This window comes from Oryctolagus cuniculus, chromosome 12, assembly GCF_051225735.1.
Source record: "Oryctolagus cuniculus isolate XC-2025 breed Fujian yellow rabbit chromosome 12, ASM5122573v1, whole genome shotgun sequence".
In the NCBI taxonomy this organism is placed as follows: domain Eukaryota; kingdom Metazoa; phylum Chordata; class Mammalia; order Lagomorpha; family Leporidae; genus Oryctolagus; species Oryctolagus cuniculus.
Window position 1 is genome coordinate 88,265,336 of NC_142878.1, and position 17,951 is coordinate 88,283,286.

General features: G+C 43.6%; 1 protein-coding gene across 2 annotated transcripts in view; it reads right to left on the reverse strand.

Moving 5' to 3' along the window:
- Nucleotides 1-9,193: 9,193 nt before the first annotated feature.
- Nucleotides 9,194-17,951, reverse strand: part of CLPX (caseinolytic mitochondrial matrix peptidase chaperone subunit X) — a 45,237-nt gene continuing 36,479 nt past the window's right edge. For both annotated transcript variants that reach the window (XR_016218265.1, XM_002718000.6), the window contains exons 11-14: nucleotides 17,158-17,457; nucleotides 13,851-13,943; nucleotides 10,794-10,900; nucleotides 9,194-9,649 (exon numbers count right to left, since the gene is read on the reverse strand). Coding sequence is in view for 1 of the 2 variants with exons in the window: in XM_002718000.6 (XP_002718046.1) it covers nucleotides 9,559-9,649; nucleotides 10,794-10,900; nucleotides 13,851-13,943; nucleotides 17,158-17,457 (591 nt within the window). In the remaining variant the exon portion in view is untranslated. The remainder of the gene's footprint in view (nucleotides 9,650-10,793; nucleotides 10,901-13,850; nucleotides 13,944-17,157; nucleotides 17,458-17,951) is intronic.

The following is a 17,951-nucleotide window of genomic DNA, read 5'->3' on the forward strand; positions in this document are numbered from 1 at the left end:
ATTTGGACATGCGACGCGGTGCGTCCTGTCTAGAAAGCCCGGCGCGCTGGAGTGGGCGCTCATTCAATCTTAAAGCTTTCGTTTTTCTTTTTCTCTCTTTCTTCATTCCTTATTTATTTATTTAAAAGAGACAAAGAGAGAGAGAGAGAGATCTTAAATCTGCTGGTTCACTCCCTAGATGGCCGCAACAGCCAGGGCCAGGAGCTTCTTCTGGGTCTCCCACGCGGGTGCAGGGGCCCAAGGATTTGCGGATCCTCGGCTGCTTTCTCAGGCACATTAGCAGGGAGCGCCATCGGAAAGTGGAGCAGCCAGGACTCCAAAGCTGCAGGCTGTGGCTTAACCCGCTGCATTGTGGCGGCCCCCAAAACTCTCCTTTCTTAATTACTGTGCTAGACGCAGAGCTAGGCGCCATAGGCACAGTGAAACAAAGACCTAGGGGTGGCCCTGTCTGGGAAAGAAAACCCTTTGATCAAGCAGTCATGCGAAGGTAGAAGTGTGATAGTACTTGACTTAGTGGAAGCGATTTGGGAAGGTTGCTCTAAGGACTTGAGGCTTCATCTGCAATCTGAAGGAGAAACAGGAGTTAAATAGAAGAGGGAGAAGCACAATCCCAGGTGATAGCACAGAAAGGTGTGTGCCCTTGCGGGCACTTTCAGATAATGCCAGTGTGGATGGAGCACTAAGAACAACAGGAAACCACTGACTTGAAACAGGAGGTGAAGGAAGGCCGTACAACGTGATTGTATTTTAAACATAATTTGAGAATTGTGGATTCCTGGGCAGTTTTAAGAAGCAATACAGGGGGGCCGGCGCTGTGGCATAGCGGGTAAAGCTGCCTCCTGCAGTACCGGCATTCCATATGGGCGCCAATTCAAGACCCAGCTGCTCCACTTCCAATCCAGCTCTCTGCTGATGGCCTGGGAAAGCAGTAGAAGATGGCCCAAATGCTCAGGCCCCTGGGAGAGAGACCTGGAAGAAACTCCTAGCTCCTGGCTTCGGATCGGTCCAGCTCTGCGACCATCTGGGGAGTGAACCAGCAGATGGAAGACCTCTCTCTCTCTCTCGACCTCTCTCTCTCTCTCTCTCTCTCTCTCTCTCTTTCTCTCTTTCTCTCCCTGCCCTCTCTATAATTCTGACTTTCAAATAAATAAATAAATCTTTTTTAAAAAGGCAGCTATACAGGGAGATCATATGTATGATATGTATGCTTCAACCCTGGTGGAAACTTCTTGCAGAACTGTAGTGCAATATCAGAACCTGAATCAGCCCAGCTCTGGCTGTTGGGGCCATTTGGGGAAGAAACCAGCAGATGGAAAACCTTTCTATCTCTCTCTCTTTGCCTATAACTCTACCTCTCAAGTAAATAAATAAATCTTTAAAAAAAAAATAGGGGCATAACGGGTAAAGCCATCACCTGTAATGTCGGCATCCCATATGGGCACCGGTTTGTGTCCTGGCTGCTCCACTTCCAATCCAGCTCCCTGCTGATGTGCCTGTGAGTAGCAGAAGATGGCCCGAGCTCTTGGGCCCCTGCACCCATGTGGGAGACCCAGAGGAAGCTCCTGGCTCCTGGCTTTGGGTCAGCCCAGCTCCTGCCATTGCTGCCATTTGGGGAGTGAACCAGCAGATCGAAGACCTTTCTCTGTCTTTCCCTCTGTAACTCTACCTCTGAAATAAGTAAATAAATCTTAAAAAAAAAAATAAAGCTGCTATAAAGCATTTTTTAGAGATTTTATTTATGTATTTATTTGAAAGTTGAGTTACACAGAGAGAGAAAGAGAAGCACGCCTGCATCCCAGAGTGCCTGGGTTTGAGTCCTGGCTTCACTTCAGATTCCCACTTCCTGTTAATGCAGAAAGTTCTTCAAGAAAAAAAGAAGTATAAACTTCACTTCTCTGGAATAAAGTGTCCAGGAGTGCAATTGCTGGGTCATGTGGTGGTTGTATGTTTATTTTAAGAAACTGCCCAGTAATTTTCCAGAGTGGTTGGACCACTTTACCTTCTGGTAGCTTTGGGATCCGCAAGTAGGGAGGCCTATACTTCCGGGAATGGAGAAGCCCCTACCTGTACTTGCAGGGAAGAAAAGTCCTTGTCAAGGTCCCCGCGGGTGCCTAAAGGTCAACCAATGAGGATCAGACCCGCCTCAACCTTTAACCCCCATGCCCTGAGTCTATAAAAGGAGCCCTCCCAACCTCTGACGTGCAACTTCTCCGGCCCCCGCTCTGTTGCTCTGTTGGGACCAGTGAACCTCGCCCGGGAGTGGAACCCCAATAAAAGCCTATGAATTAATTATCTGCCTGGGAAGATTTGTTATGCGCCGGATACCTTGCACCTTCCACCAGCAATAAGTATATGAGTGCTCTGGCTTCTCGGCATCTGTCATTTTGTGTTACAATTTTCATTTTAGATATACTGGTACATATGTAGTAGTATCTCAATGATCGTTTAAAAAAAATATTTGAGCCGGTGCCACGGCTCATTAGGCTTGGTTAGGGCACCGGATTCCGTCCCGGTTGCTCCTCTTCCAGTCCAGCTCTTTGCTGTGGCCCGGGAGGGCAGTGGAGGATGGCCCAGGTCTTTGGGCCCTGCACCCGCATAGGAGACCAGAAGCACCTGGCTCCTGGCTTCGGATCGGAGCAGCACGCCAGCCATACTGGCCATTTAGGGGGTGAACCAATGGAAAGGAAGACCTTTCTCTCTGTCTCTCTCTCTCTCACTGTCTAACTCTGCCTGTCAAATGAAAAAAAATATATGTATTTGAGAGACAGAGAGTTCCCATCCAGTAGTTCACTCCCAGAAAGCCCACAATGGCTAGGGCTATGCTGGGTTGGAAGGCAGAAGCCGAGAGCTTTGGTCTCTCCTGTGTGGTGCTGGAACCCAACTACTGGAGTCATCAATGCTGCGTCCCAGGATCTGCATCAGTCGGAGCCCTGTGGAACCCAGTCAAGTTGCCTTAACTGCTCAGCTAAAGGACCGCCCCTCATCATTTTAATTTATACTTCTTCAATTGCTAATTTTATTGAACATCTTTTCACGTTTGCCATCAGTGCACCCTCTTCATCAAAAGCATGTTTATGTCTTTCGACCATTTTCTAATTGAATTGTTTGGGTTTTTTCACTGTTGAGTTCTTCATATAGTCCAGATACTAGCCCTTTGTCTAATACTAGGTTTGCAACTATTTTTTCCCAGCCTGTAGCCTTTCTGTCTTACTTTTTTAAAGATTTATTTGAAAGGCAGAGTGACAGAGACATCTTCTATCTGCTAGTCCACTCCCCAAAACCCTGTAACACCCAGAGCTGGGCCAGGCTGAAGCCAGGAACTCCATCCTGGCCTCTCACGTGGTGACAAGGATCCAGGTACTTGGACCACCATCCGCTGCCTTCCCAAGCACACTGGCAGAAAGCTGGATGGAAAGCAAGTAGTCAGGTCGACAGGACACAGGGCTCACAAGCGATAGCTCACCCCGCTGTGCCACAATGCCCACCCCTCTATTCATCCTCTTTGATGAAGTCCAACTTCCAGAGCTTTTCCTTTTTGGCATCAAGTCTAAGTCTTTCCTTGGCCCTAGATTCTGAACTTTCTGTGTTTTTCTAAGTTTTATAGATTACATTTGCTGTAATAATTTTGAATTAATTTAAGTGTGAGATTTGGTTCATGGATGTTCTTTTCCTTTTGCCTATAGACGTCCAGTTGCTCAAGCATCACGATTAAATCTTTATTTTGGGGGCCTTGGCGTTCAGCACCAGCACCATTTATGGGCACCTGTTTGAGTCCCAGCTGCTCTACTTCTAATCCAGCTCCCTGCTATGTGCCTGGGAAAGCAGTGAAAAACGGCCCAAGTGCTTGGGCCCCTGCTACTAACATGGAAGACCTGGAGTAAGTTCCTGGCTCCTGGCTTTGGCCTGGCCCAGACCCAGCCGTTGCAACTACCTGCGGTGTGAACTACCCGATGGAAGATCTCTCTCTCTCTCTCTCTGTCTCTGTCTCTCTCTCTCTCTGTGTGTCTCCATCTCTCTGTAACTCTGCTTTTCAAATAAAATAATTTTTTTAGGCTGGCACCGCGGCTCACTAGGCTAATCCTCCGCCTAGCAGCACCGGCACACCGGGTTCTAGTCCCGGTCGGGGAGCCAGATTCTGTCCCGGTTGCCCCTCTTCCGGGCCAGCTCTCTGCTGTGGCCAGGGAGTGCAGTGGAGGATGGCCCAAGTGCTTGGGCCCTGCACCCCATGGGAGACCAGGAGAAGCACCTGGCTCCTGGCTTCGGATCAGCGCGATGCGCCGGCTGCAGTGTGCCGGCCGCGGCGGCCATTGGAGGGTGAACCAACGGCAAAGGAAGACCTTTCTCTCTGTCTCTCTCTCTCTCACTGTCCACTCTGTCAAAAAAAAAAAATAATTTTTTTAATCTTTACTGGGGCCAGCACTGTGGCATAGTGGGTAAAGCACCACCTGCAGTGCCAGCATCCCATATGGGCACAGGTTCAAGTCCCAACTGCTCCACTTCTGATCCAACTCTCTGCTATGGCCTGGGATAGCAGTGGAGGATGGCCCAAGTCCTGGGACCCCTGCACCCGCAGGGGAGACCCGGAGGAAGCTCCTGGCTCCTGGCTTTGGATTGATGCAGCTCTGGCCTTTGTGGCCAACTGGGGAGTGAACCAGCAGATGGAAAACCTCTCTCTCTCTGTAACTTTGACTTTCAAACAAATAAACAAATCTTTAAAAAAAAACTTTACCTTTCCAAGTATGTTTCTCTGAGCAAAGTAACTAGGTGATGGATGCCTCATTTCTTATTTTTATCATTTATTAAGCTTTCTATACCAAGAGCTGATGGTGGGAACATGAGTTAGAAGGGTTCCTTACTTTCAAGGAGGACCTCTTGGGTCATATCATGAGAAGACCCAGAGAGCCTGACTCCACTTCCCAAGGGACCTCTCAAGACTTTTAAAGGCTTCCACGTTTATCTTAAAATTTATTTGGGAAGGTATAACTTCGTATTTTCCAAATGGCTACTCAGTTGTCAGTTCCATTTATTGAAATTTTTTTCTCGGCCGGCACCGCGGCTCACTAGGCTAATCCTCTGCCTTGCAGTGCCAGCACACCAGGTTCTAGTCCCGGTCGGGGCGCCAGATTCTGTCCCGGTTGCCCCTCTTCCAGGCCAGCTCTCTGCTGTGGCCAGGGAGTGCAGTGGAGGATGGCCCAAGTACTTGGGCCCTGCACCCCATGGGAGACCAGGAGAAGCACCTGGCTCCTGGCTTCGGATCAGCGCGGTGCACCAGCCACAGTGCACTGGCCGCGGCGGCCATTGGAGGGTGAACCAACGGCAAAAGGAAGACCTTTCTCTCTGTCTCTCTCTCTCACTATCCACTCTGCCTGTCAAAGAAAAAAAAGAAAAAAAGACTGGATGATTATAATATCTGCGTTACAGAGGAAGCACAGTGTATGTATTCTATATAAACTCTTTCTAGAGTTTCAGTATAAACTCTAGAAAGAGTTCATTGGTGGCATAATTGAAGCTTCTCAATTAAAAACCAGACTGGGAATTTGCATTTGGTCCAGCAGTTAAGATACCAGAAAGGTGCCTGTATTGCGTATCAGAGTGACTGCGTTTGATACTGGTGCTGGCTCCCAACAGTGTCCTGCTAATTCAGACCCTGCAAGGCAGCAGTGATGGCTCAAGTAATTGGGATCCTGCCATGCATGTGGGAAACCTGGATAGAGTTCCCGGCCTCTGGCTCTAATCCCCACTCAGCCGTGGCCTTTGCAGGCATTTGGGAAGACAATGAATGGGAGCTTGCTCTTTGCCTCCAAAATAAACATGTTTTTCCTAAACATAAAATTTAGGAAGATTTTTTAATTTTTTGACAGGCAGAGTGGACAGTGAGAGAGAGAGAGAGAGAGAAAGGTCTTCTTTTGCCGTTGGTTCACCCTCCAATGGCCGCCGCGGCCGGCGCACTGTGGCTGGCGCACCGTGCTGATCTGAAGCCAGGAGCCAGGTGCTTCTCCTGGTCTCCCATGCGGGTACAGGGCCCAAAGACTTGGGCCATCCTCCATTGCACTTCTGGGCCACAGCAGAGAGCTGGCCTGTAAGAGGGGCAACAAGGACAGAATCTGGCACCCCGACTGGGACTAGAACCCGGTGTGCCGGCGCCGCTGGCAGAGGATTAGCCTATTGAGCTGCAGCGCCGGCCAGGAAGATATTTTAATACTGGGTTTCTCTATTGAAGATCATGGGATACCACTTTTCATCAGATTTGCAAAAATACCTACCCATCCATTTCTTTCCACTACTACTACCCTAATCTAATCCATCTTTTCCTTACTATCCTATAGTCAGTTCTCACGCTCCAATCAGAGCGGTCTTTAAAATTTAAGTTAGATGTTATGCTCTGTGCAAAACCTTCCAACAGCTTCTCATCTCAGAACCAAAGCCTGCAAGGGAACTGGAAAAAGCCAAGATCAATTTTTAGTTCTGCTGTGAAGTGGATGTGGGTTCAAGGAAATAACATTTTATTTCCTGAGGAAAACTGATCTGACAAAGAGGAAACTGATGAGACAGAGAGGCGAGTGCTGGAGAGATGTTCTTGAGTAGGCCTCCAGGCCCATTTCTTTCCATCAATTTTCCTCAGAGCCTATCGTCCCCAACAATCTAAAATGTACAACCAGGGCAGGTGTGTGGTTAAATTATCAGTTAGGATGCCTGTCTCATATCGGAGTACCTGGGTTTGAATCCTGGCTCCACTCCCAATTCCAACTTCCTGCTAATGTACAGCCTTGGGAAGCAGCAGGTGACCTGGGCTCCTGACACTGACATGGGAGACCTAGATTGGGTTGCTGGCTCCTGGCTTCAGCTCAGGTCAGTCTCGGCCAATGCAGATATTAGGGGAGTGAACCAGCAGATGGGATTTCTGTCTGTCTGTCTCTCAAGTTAATAAATTGCCTATGTAATCTTCCTCCCCCCTTTTTTAAAAACTTTTAATAATGCTCCACTGCTTTCTGCAAAAAACTGTAGTTTACCCTGGCATACAAATCCTATTCTTTAGTAATTTATGAGGCAGTGATTTTATGAAGCATCATACTAGGTGCTGTTACAGAGTTCACAAAATAGGCTTGGTCTTCACTCCAGTGTTAGTTATCGTGTAGTTGGAAAGGCAAACAAGTGCATAAGCTCTAAAAATCTGATACAGGACAGGAAATACTAGGCGGTGTTTAGACGCACCTGAGAATCAATCAGGAAGAAGGAAAATGTAGTAGAGAAACTAACAGAAGAACTAAAAGCCTTGAGAAGTGACAAGCAGTGAGGGGACCCAGGCACATCGGAGTGACTGCGTTTTGGTTGAGGAATGCTTCAGTTTTAACCACAAAGATTGGCTGATACAATACAGGTAGATTTATAGAAGGCGGGGTGATGAATCCTATCTGATTATTTTTCAAAGAAATCTGAGGCAAGTTGGTCTTTAGTTGGATGGAGAGGGGAGGATAATAACCAGTCATGAGAATAGTAACAGAAGTCAGAGCTGTTGCCTATTCTTTGGCTCTGCTGTGGTCAACTGGGGAGTGAACCAGTTGATGGAAGACCTCTCTCTGCCTCTCCTACTCTGTGTAACTCTGACTTTCAAATAAATAAGTAAATCTTTAAAAAAGAAAAAAGAAAAGAGGTCTGTATCCCTAGTGTCAAGTTCCATGCAGGACTTGTAAGGATTTAAGTGAGGGTTTTCACTAATTTTTAACGTAACTTTACTAAAACTTTGTGCAAGCTAAAATGAAAACTGATTAGATACGAAAGAGACAATGACTAACCAATCCCTGGAATAAAGCAGCGCACATTATTTGTGCTTGTTCAAGAATGGTGCTGTTTTGGCTGCACCTGTTGCCAATGCGAAGTGCTCCCGCACTGCTGCAGACAGCATGGACAGACCACCAACTTGGCTTTCATTTTGTCCTTTTGTTTTATTCAAATGCCCAAACATTAAGTTCCAAAATACAAACTGTAGTTATACTCAGTTGTGTTTGATTTAAAAACATTGATTCTACTTGGTCAACAACTTTCAAAACTCAGTGTGAGCAGCTGTGACTAAATGCTTCCCCGTCCATTTCTGGAGGATAACCCTTGCATGTTAGAAACTACTCCAACTTCCACTCTACAAAAAGGAGAATGATGCTGCAACAGAAAGATACTGAACCAAGTTATAATGTGAAAGACTTTCTGAGAACTTGAGCCATTACTAAGAATACCTGTTTCCTAGTCCATACTACACCAATCAGGCTTAAACCCTTGGTAATAGTGCAATTCTGGCTTTACTCAACCATAAACAGGTACCCCTCACATCCCTTTTATTACATCATAGAAAGTTCAACTTTTCCTCAACAGGATTTAGAATTTGTTCATAGCTTAAGGTTCATATTCTAAGAAAAAGGAAAACTCTGAACTCCCAAAACATGAAAACAAATATTTAAAGGTATGCTGACTTAAACAGTCTCAAATGAGATTAAACTGAATGAACAATGCAGAAACTTGTATTATTATAATAGAAAAGAAAAAAAGCTTAAAAGGTACTCAAATATATTAATATTCATGGAATTAAACGATAAGTTTTATTTTCAAGTCCAAAAATTTTCCTCTACTTTTTAGTTTTGCTACATAATAAAAGCTATAACTTATACTTAGTGTAAACACATTCACTTTGGCTGATAGCAAAACAAAGACTTTAATGTTCTACGAAGACAAATAATTAGACAAATGACTTGCCCCTGCTCTCCAACCAAAAAAAAAGGAGAGCTAGCTCAGTATTTTAGGTGAGTGCACAATATCACACTATTTTATTGAGGTTAGCACTTGGCTGTTACTATGTCATACTATTTATAGAATTAGATGAATAGTTTTTTCCTGAAGATGTGAGTCATACTTCTGGTTCATCTATTCTAGCACTAAAACGGAGCAAAGATAGCAAATAAATCAGACAAGTCAGCAAGAAAATGGGCTTTTTAAAAGTACCAACTGGGAAGTTAGTGTCATGCATTAGCAGATAAGACTAAGAATAAAGCCAAACAAATCATTGAAATTGAGTACTTCAGGGTATTTGTCCATGACATTTTTAACTATTTGGAAACATCCAATTTTTAAGATGAATAAAACTCCAGTATTTTCAGGAGGTAAATGTCAGTAGAAAAAGGTAACACTAAAGAATAGTATCCCAATGTTTAATTTTAAAGAATTTATTTTCCCATTTGTAGAGTGACATTATTGTAAAATCCACAGTTATTCCAATATCTGCATTGCTTCAAAGAACTCCTAAGAATTTTGTTAAAGCACATTTTTAAAAAACTGAACCAAAATAATGTACATTTTATCTCTAAACATTGTGTCATTAAAGTCCATGTAATGTTCTCTGTATAAATCAATGTGATGTTACTATAATATACATGATCTGATTCTTATCCTAAAGGCTTCTGACCATGTTTGATAGCCAGACAGATCAATGCCTTTAATGTCAGACTGTAGAAACAGTTACAACCCTAGAGAAAGGAAGGAAGAGCTGTATACACAGGACGGAGGTCTGACGGCTTAGCTATTGGCAGCATCCGCTTGGCGAGGCCATCCTTCCTCTTCAACACCAGAGTCGTACTCCTCTTCAGGGGAGTCTTTTGCTGGAGCCCTACAACAAAGAGCCGTGTCCATTTGTTAAGCAGAGATAAATCTGATGTCTACACTTAAAGCAGTAAATTAATGTTCCTAGCTAAAATATCTTCAAATATAGAAAATATAAAGAGCAATTTTAACATTCTGATTACTTGGGGTAAAATATGGAAACAGATTACACAACTTTAAGACTCGCAAGTAAATTTCCCCAATAAACTTCCTGAAGTAAATGGACAAGGTTTCAGTCGTGAAGGATTAAAAAAATCCCTTTCCCGAGGAAACAATGTAAATTCTGCTATTTTAACTGGAATGCTTCACATTGAAGCACATGTGATGGTAAAGAAGGTTACTACTTCTGACCAAATCTGATTTCATTCAAATTAGCCAAAATTATGATCCAGGTCACCACAAGTCCTTTTAACATCACACATCAATGCCATTAAACAATAAAAATAGATTCTCTCTCTAAATAACTAAGGTTGTTTAAAACCAATCAACTGCCTTTAAAGTTATCTCAGAAGATAAACAAACATAAAACATAACACACTTTGTGACTCAGTTAACCAGAAGCCTAAGTCTTGTGTAAGTAACATCCAGTGTCAAGCACTGTATAATAAATATTGAACAAATCAGAGGTCAGTAAACTACCACTTACAAACCAAATTCAGTCCTTGCCTGTCTGTGTAGAGATTTACTGGAATTCAAAGAAACTCATCCAATTGTACATTGTCTCTGGCTGCTTTCATGCTAGGAGGGCAGTGTCTCAGTACAGGGTGTATGGCTCAGAAGGATTTATCTAGCACTTTATGAGAAAGTTTGCTGACCCCTGGGATAGGTAAAGCAGTGAATGTCAAGCAGTGTGTCAAATTTATTAATTGATGTTACTACTGAGAGGAAACATTATGACAGAAAAGTCTGGTCTTATTAAAGACATGAAAAAGTTATTCATGAATCAGATCAATTTTCAGAAAGACTCAAAAATGTTTTATTATTTTATAAACCCAGGTTATATTTTTCTATAAGAAAATCTGAGTACAGCTTTCTTTACAAATACAAGAAATAATAATGCCATTTCCAAATGACAGAACAATAAACCACAGCAAAAAGGAGCAATAAGAGTTATACATTTTAGATCTGTTCTGGCTTGAAATACACTTTACCGAATGTATCCTGGTTCCTTTTTCCCTTCTACTACTTCTTTGTCAACCTCCACACAGACAATATCAGAATTAGGGACTTCAAACATTGGTTCTAGTAACAGCTTTTCCTAAAGAGATAGAAAGTAATCAATCACATGGAAAACAGAAAGGATAAACACCTTTATACTCACTCAATAAACATGACTGCATCTCTATTATACACTAAAAATTGAATGTTGAAGGCAACACTGAAGCTTCATATTCTTTAAATTAAAACAGCTTCTAACTAAAATTCAGTGGAATCTTCCATGCACTGGTTCTCTCCCCAAGTGGCTGCAATAGCCAAGCTGGACCTGTCCGAAGCTAAGAGCCAGGAGCTTCCTCTGGGTTCTCCTTCATGGATGGCAGGTGCCATGGCCTTGGGCCATCTTCCACTGCTTTCCCAGGCACATTAGCAGGGAGCTGGTTCAGAAGTAGAGCAGCCAGGACATTAACTGGTGCCTATATAGGATGCTGGCACTACAGGTTGGCACCTTACCCACCGCACCACAGTGCCAGCCCCCAAAGATAGTTTAATCTTAAATCATCTCTACTGGGGCTGGTGCACTTGGTTAATCCTCCGCCTGTGGCGCCGGCATCCCATATGGGCACCAGGTTCTAGTCCCCGTTGCTCCTCTTTCAGTCCAGCTCTCTGCTGAGGCCTGGGAGGGCAGTGGAGGATGGCCCAAGTGCTTGGGCACCTGCACCCACATGGGAGGCCAGGAGGAGGCTCCTGGCTTCAGATCGGCGTAGCTCCAGCCATTGCAGCAATCTGGGGAGTGAACCAACAGAGGGAAGACCTTTCTCTCTGTCTGTCTCTGTCTGTAACTCTACCTGTTAAAAAAAAAATCTTAAAAAATCATCTCTACTGAACTCTTCAACTTCAAACTATGACTTCAAATGACCTTTTTCTCAAGTGCTATAGATCTAACAGTCATTTACTACAGGAAACTACCTTTGCCTAAAGATCAGGGCTGAATTATATTCCACCTAAAGGAAGATACTGGTTGAGTACATCAAATTCCCTAAAAAATGTCAACTGTATCACTTACTCTTACAGTATGCATGATTATAAATCTGTCCTTATCAACACCTTAAGCCCAGGTCCTTTCAGGGTATAACCTCAAATTATCTGTGACAAACGTATAAGTTCTAATCAAAAGTCTTATTGAGATGAGGGAAGTGATAGAAAGCAGTGAAATCCTTAAAAGAGAACAGGAGGCCGGCGCCACAGCTCACTAGGCTAATCCTCTGCCTGCCGAGTCGGTACTCTGGGTTCTAGCCCCAGTTGGGGTGCTGGATTCTGTCCTGGTTGCTCCTCTTCCAGTCCGGCTCTCTGCTGTGGCCCGGGAGTACAGTGCAGGATGGCCCAAGTGCTTGGGCCCTGCACCCACATGGGAGACCAAGAGGAAGTACGTGGCTCCTGGCTTCGGATCGGCGCAGCGCGCCGGCCATGGCAGCCATTTTGGGGATGAACCAACAGAAGGAAGACCTTTCTCTCTCTCTCTCTCTCTCTAACTCTGCCTGTCAAAAAAATAAATAAATAGGCCGGCGCCGCGGCTCACTAGGCTAATCCTCCGCCTAGCGGTGCCGGCACACCGGGTTCTAGTCCCGGTTGGGGTGCCAGATTCTGTCCCGGTTGCCCCTCTTCCAGGCCAGCTCTCTGCTGTGGCCAGGGAGTGCAGTGGAGGATGGCCCAGGTGCTTGGGCCCTGCACCCCATGGGAGACCAGGAAAAGCACCTGGCTCCTGGCTCCTGCCATCGGATCAGCGCGGTGCGCTGGCCACAGCGTGCCAGCCGTGGCGGCCATTGGAGGGTGAACCAACGGCAAAAGAAGACCTTTCTCTCTGTCTCTCTCTCTCACTGTCCACTCTGTCAAATAAATAAATAAATAAATAAATAAAATAAAAAGAGAACAGGAATAGGTGCTTCTTTGCACACAGGAAAGGAAACAGAAACCCATTATTCAGCCAGACCTGGAGGGAAGCAGGAAAACTCTAGGGAAGTGGATGGCATCAGAAAACAGACCAGGTCCCTAGGATCTGTAACAAAATTAAAAAATGAGTTCAGGGCCAGCCCTGTGGCATAGCATGTAAAGCCAATGCCTGCAGTGCTGGAATCCCACATGGGTACAGGTTTGAGTCCCAGCTGCTCCGCTTCTGATCCAGCTCTCTGCTGTGACCTGGGAAAGCAATGGAAAATAGCCCAAGTGCTTGGGCCCCTGCACCTGCGTGGGAGACCCGAAGGAAGCTCCTGGCTCCTGGCTTCGGATTGGCACAGCTCCAGCCATTGCAGCCATCTGGGGAGTGAATCATTGATGGAAGACCTCTCTCTCTGCCTCTCCTTCTCTCTCTGTGTAACTTTCAAATAAATAAATCTTTAAAAAAAAAAAAAAAAACTGAGTTCATACCATCTTCAAGAAGTTTAGGATAAATGTCAAGGTATCTGTGATTTACAAACAAGTGAGAATGAAATTTCAATCCTACTTTTTACTTGTTGACTATGATGAGTGGCAAACAAATTAAGCCTATGAATACAGAGTGGATCAAAATTATGTTTTTGCAAAAACTGATGAAGGCAGAAGAGTGCAGGAGGGAGATTGGAGGGTGGGAGAGGGAGGAGTAGGGAAGTGTAGTTGTCTTCTTGGAACTGTACCTATGGAATGCATGAAATCTTTATATTAATAAAATTTTTTAAAATAAATAAAAACTTCTATGAGCAAATTAAAAAAAAAGAAGAAGAAAGAAATTCTCTGGGCTTATTCAAAAGCCCATATAGAATTTTCTGAAATTCTCCTTGCCACAATCCTTTCTCTAGTTCATTAATCATATCATGTATGTGTTCTTTGTCCCAAACATCTTAGTCTTTTTAGAAAAAAAGCAAAACACACTGTGGACCACCCCTTCTCCTGCCACCTATCACAGAAAAACTTAGGCCAATTCTCTAGATATATTTGCAAAAGAAAATTGGGTAAGTTTAATAATTCTTAAAACTCAGACCAAGAGATAATTTACTTTTTGTGGAATAATGCAAACTTACCATTATGGACCGAAGGCCTCGTGCACCTGTTTTTCGTTCTAGGGCCAATCTGGCTATAGCTTTCAAAGCATCCTCAGTAACATTCAGTTCACACTAAAAATACATTAAAGATAAAAGAGAATTTAGATAATTATAATATTTTCCTAATGTAACTACACAGTATTTGATCTATTAGCTATTATTACCTACCACTATTACTAGTCTTAGAATCACAGAATTTTAGAATGAAAAGAAACCAACGCCCTGACTACACAATAAGTAAGTTCCAGAGGGCTGAGCAAAGTGACTCGATGATACTCAGAAACACAGGCAGGGTCAGGATGTACATGCCTCGACTGAACTCATCCCCTTTCAGACTAAAGTATCACTTAGAGTTCATTACTTTCCTCCTAAAACATCTTCTGAGGTTCTTAAAATTACATTTTAGAGTATTACTAATCTTCTCATCTTGTACAACAAAGGTAGAACTCAGGACAAGTCTTTTATAAATTACCACAAATTTCAAAAGATGAGAATATTAAAAAAAAAATCAAAATACTTTGAATTAGAAAACTTCATAGGGCCACCACTGTGGCACGGCAAGTCCCTGCTGAAGTGCCTGGAAAAGCAGTGGAAGATGGCCCAAGTGCTTGGGCCCCTGCTACCTGCACAGGAGAACCAGATGGAGTTTTGCATTTCTGGATTTGCCTGACTACTGCAGTCATTTGGAGAGTGAACCAGTGGATGGAAGATCAATGTTGCTCTCTCTCTTAATTGCCTTTTGAGTAAATAAATATATCTTTAAATTTTTTTTCATAAGATCTTATTAGATGACTTGTTATTAATGCTTTCCTCCAGAAAATGTGAAATTTAAGTGACGTGATTATTTCTCATGGTGTTTTAGAACTTTGCCCTCAAGCAGCACTTGTTTCTGTGACTGATCTATGACAGTATCATTATTAGGAATTGCCAAGTTTTTTTCCTAGTCCTCCAAGAGGCTTTCTAGATTCACATGAACTTTCTAGAACACTGTTCAATATTTGATGAACCCCTATGTATTTACATACTAGAAACTGAAGGACAAATTAGACATCATCTTTGCTGTCAAAAAATTTAGCACACTGGCATTTACAGACCAGTGAATGAACAGGATGCTAAGGGAGCACCAAAGTAGAGGCATCCAAAGACGACAATGGGGCCACTAAAGAATTTTAAGGGAGTAAAAGAATTAGCAATTAGTGAAATTATTGTGACTATTCATTCAATAAATACTAATTAAAAACATGTGCTTGATGGGCACTGTGCTCAATAATTTAAAAATTATCCATTTGGATGTGGAAGATAATGATATTTTGTTGGTGATGGTCAAGAGACAGACTTGAGACAGGAAGACAAAGTAGGAACCAAACGTATGGATTCAAGTCAAGAATGATAAAAGGGCTTAATCTAAGTGACAGCAAAGGAGAGATGATATTTACAAAAAAGTTAAAAAAGTCCAGAACGTTTGTTATCTGATTGGAAGTGTGGGTTGGAGTGACAGGTCACTGCAGTGTTTGGCTGCAGAGATGTAGATATGAAAACTAATAAAATTTATGTAGGGACCAATGTTGTGGCCCAGCGAGTTAAGCTGCCACCTACGATGCCAGTATCCCGTATCAGAGCATTGGTATGAGTCCTGGCTGCTCCACTTCCAATCCAACTCCCTGCTAATGTATTAGCCTGGAAAGGCAGTGGAAGATGCCCCAAGTGCTTGGGTCCCTGCCACCCACACGGGAGACATGGATGGAGTTCTGGGGTGGTCCCAACCATTGTGGCCATTAGCTGGAGTGAACTAGGCAGATGGAAGATCTCTCTGTATGTCTCTTCCTCTCTGTTACTATTTCAGAAGAAAATATAAATCTTTTTTTAAAGACTTATTTATTTGAAAGGCAGAGTTACAGAGACAGAGGGAAAGGGAGAGAGAGAGAGAGAGAAAGAGAGAGAGAGAGAGAGAGAGAGAGAGAGAGATCTTCCATCTACTGGTTCACTCCCCAAATGGACATTAACAGCCAGGGCTGGGTCAGACCGAAGCCAGGAACCCAAGGCTGCTTCTGGGTCTCCCAGGTGGGTGCAGGGGCCCAAGTATTTGGGCCATCTTTGCTGCTTTCCCAGGTATATTAGCAGAAAACTGGATCAGAAGGAGAGCATTCAGGACTCAAACCTGTGCCTTGTGTCAGGCAGTGGCTTTATCCACTGTGCCATAATGCCGCCCTGCCACCCCTCAAAGAAAATCTAAAAAAAAATTTATTTAAAAAAGTATATAAGGGGTATTTTAAAAGCTTGTGGAAAATGGATTTTTTAAAGATTTATTTATTTATTTGTAAGACAGAGCAACAGAGAAAGGAGGGAAACAGAGATATTCCACTTGCTGATTCATTCCCCAAATGGCCACAATAGCCAAGTCTGGGCCAGACCAAAGCTAGAAATTCCATCCTTGCCTCTCACATGGATGGCAGGGGCCTAAGTACTTGGCCTATATTTCTTTGCCTTCCCAATCATATTACCAGAATTCTGGGATGAAATATATACATATTACATACATATATATATACACATATATATGTAATACATATATATATATTTAAGATTGATTGATTGATTTGAAAATCAAGATTGTAACAAGAGAGGGAGAGACAGAGAGAGATCTGTCATCCACTGGTTCATTCCCCAGATGGCTACAATGGCCAGGGCTAGGACAGGCCAAAGCCAGGAGCTTCATCAGGGTCTCCCGCATGGGTAGTAGGGGCCTAAACACTTGGGCTATGCTCTGCAGCTTTTCTCAGGCACATTACCACAGAGCTGGATTGGAAGTGGAGCAGCCAGGACATGAATTAGTGCCCATATTGGATACCAGTGTTTCAGGCAGTAGCTTTACCCACTACACCACAATGCCAGCCCCTACAATATTTTTAAATTCAATTTCCCCACAAACTTTTTGTAAACCCTCCTATAAAAGTTCACATAGTATGTCATACCAAAAATATTTAGAATATCAAGGCTGAATGGACAATCCCATGTGTTTGGCTTAGAGACTGATGGCATCACTTCTTTATTTCCTTGGGCTAAAGCTACAATGACAACATTAAAAAAAAAAAAAAAAAAAAGAAGCCAACTCTTACTAATATAATGTGCAATGTGTCTTCCCTGATTCCTAGATCCATTATTTAGTCAGGAACAGGCTGATATTACAGGCAAGCAGGATTTCTTTTTAATCTGTTAGACTAATTTATATAGTGTCTGAATAGTGAGAAATCATAAATCAGTGAAGAATGAAAAATAAAAGGCTGACCTTATCCATGCTGAATAAAGCCTGGTACTGAGGAACGACAGCATTGCGTGGCTCAGTCAGTATCTGTACAAGTGTCTTCTCGTCTAGGCTATGCAAAGGAACAACCACAGGCAACCGGCCCACAAACTCAGGAATCATGCCAAATTCAATGAGATCCCTGGCTTCCACATGACGCAACAGCCGGTCTTTTTCTTCGATGTCTTGGTGAGTATTCGACTCCCCACTTCTATTAGCAAGGTCTGCAGCAGCTGCAGCTCTTCTGCCTTTTCCCAGGTTAGATGGTGTTCCAAATCCAAGGTACTGTCAGAGAAATTACACATATTATAAATTTGGATAAGGTGCCAGTCCTCACATGAACTTTGCAACAACTCTACAAGCAGATTCTATTATCATTCACATTTTTAAAAACATTTTTTTAAAGATTTATTTATTTATTAGAAAGGCAGAGTTAAAGAGACAGAGTGTGATCTTCCATCCACTGGTTCACTACTAAAATAGCCACAACGGCTAGAGCTGGGCTGATCCAAAGCCAGGAGCCAGGAGCTTCTTCCAGGGTTCCCATATGGGTGGCAGGGGCCCAAGCCCTTGGGCTATCTTTCACTGCTTTCCCAGGCCATCAGTTGGAAGATGGATTGGAAGTGGAGCAGCTGGGACTCGAACCAGGGCCCATGTGGAATGCTGGTGCCGCAAGCAGCGGCCTTATCTACCTCACTACAGCGCTGACCCTTATCATTCACATTTTACATAGGAAGACAAACAGGCTTGGGGCCAGTATTGTGGTACAACAGGTTAAG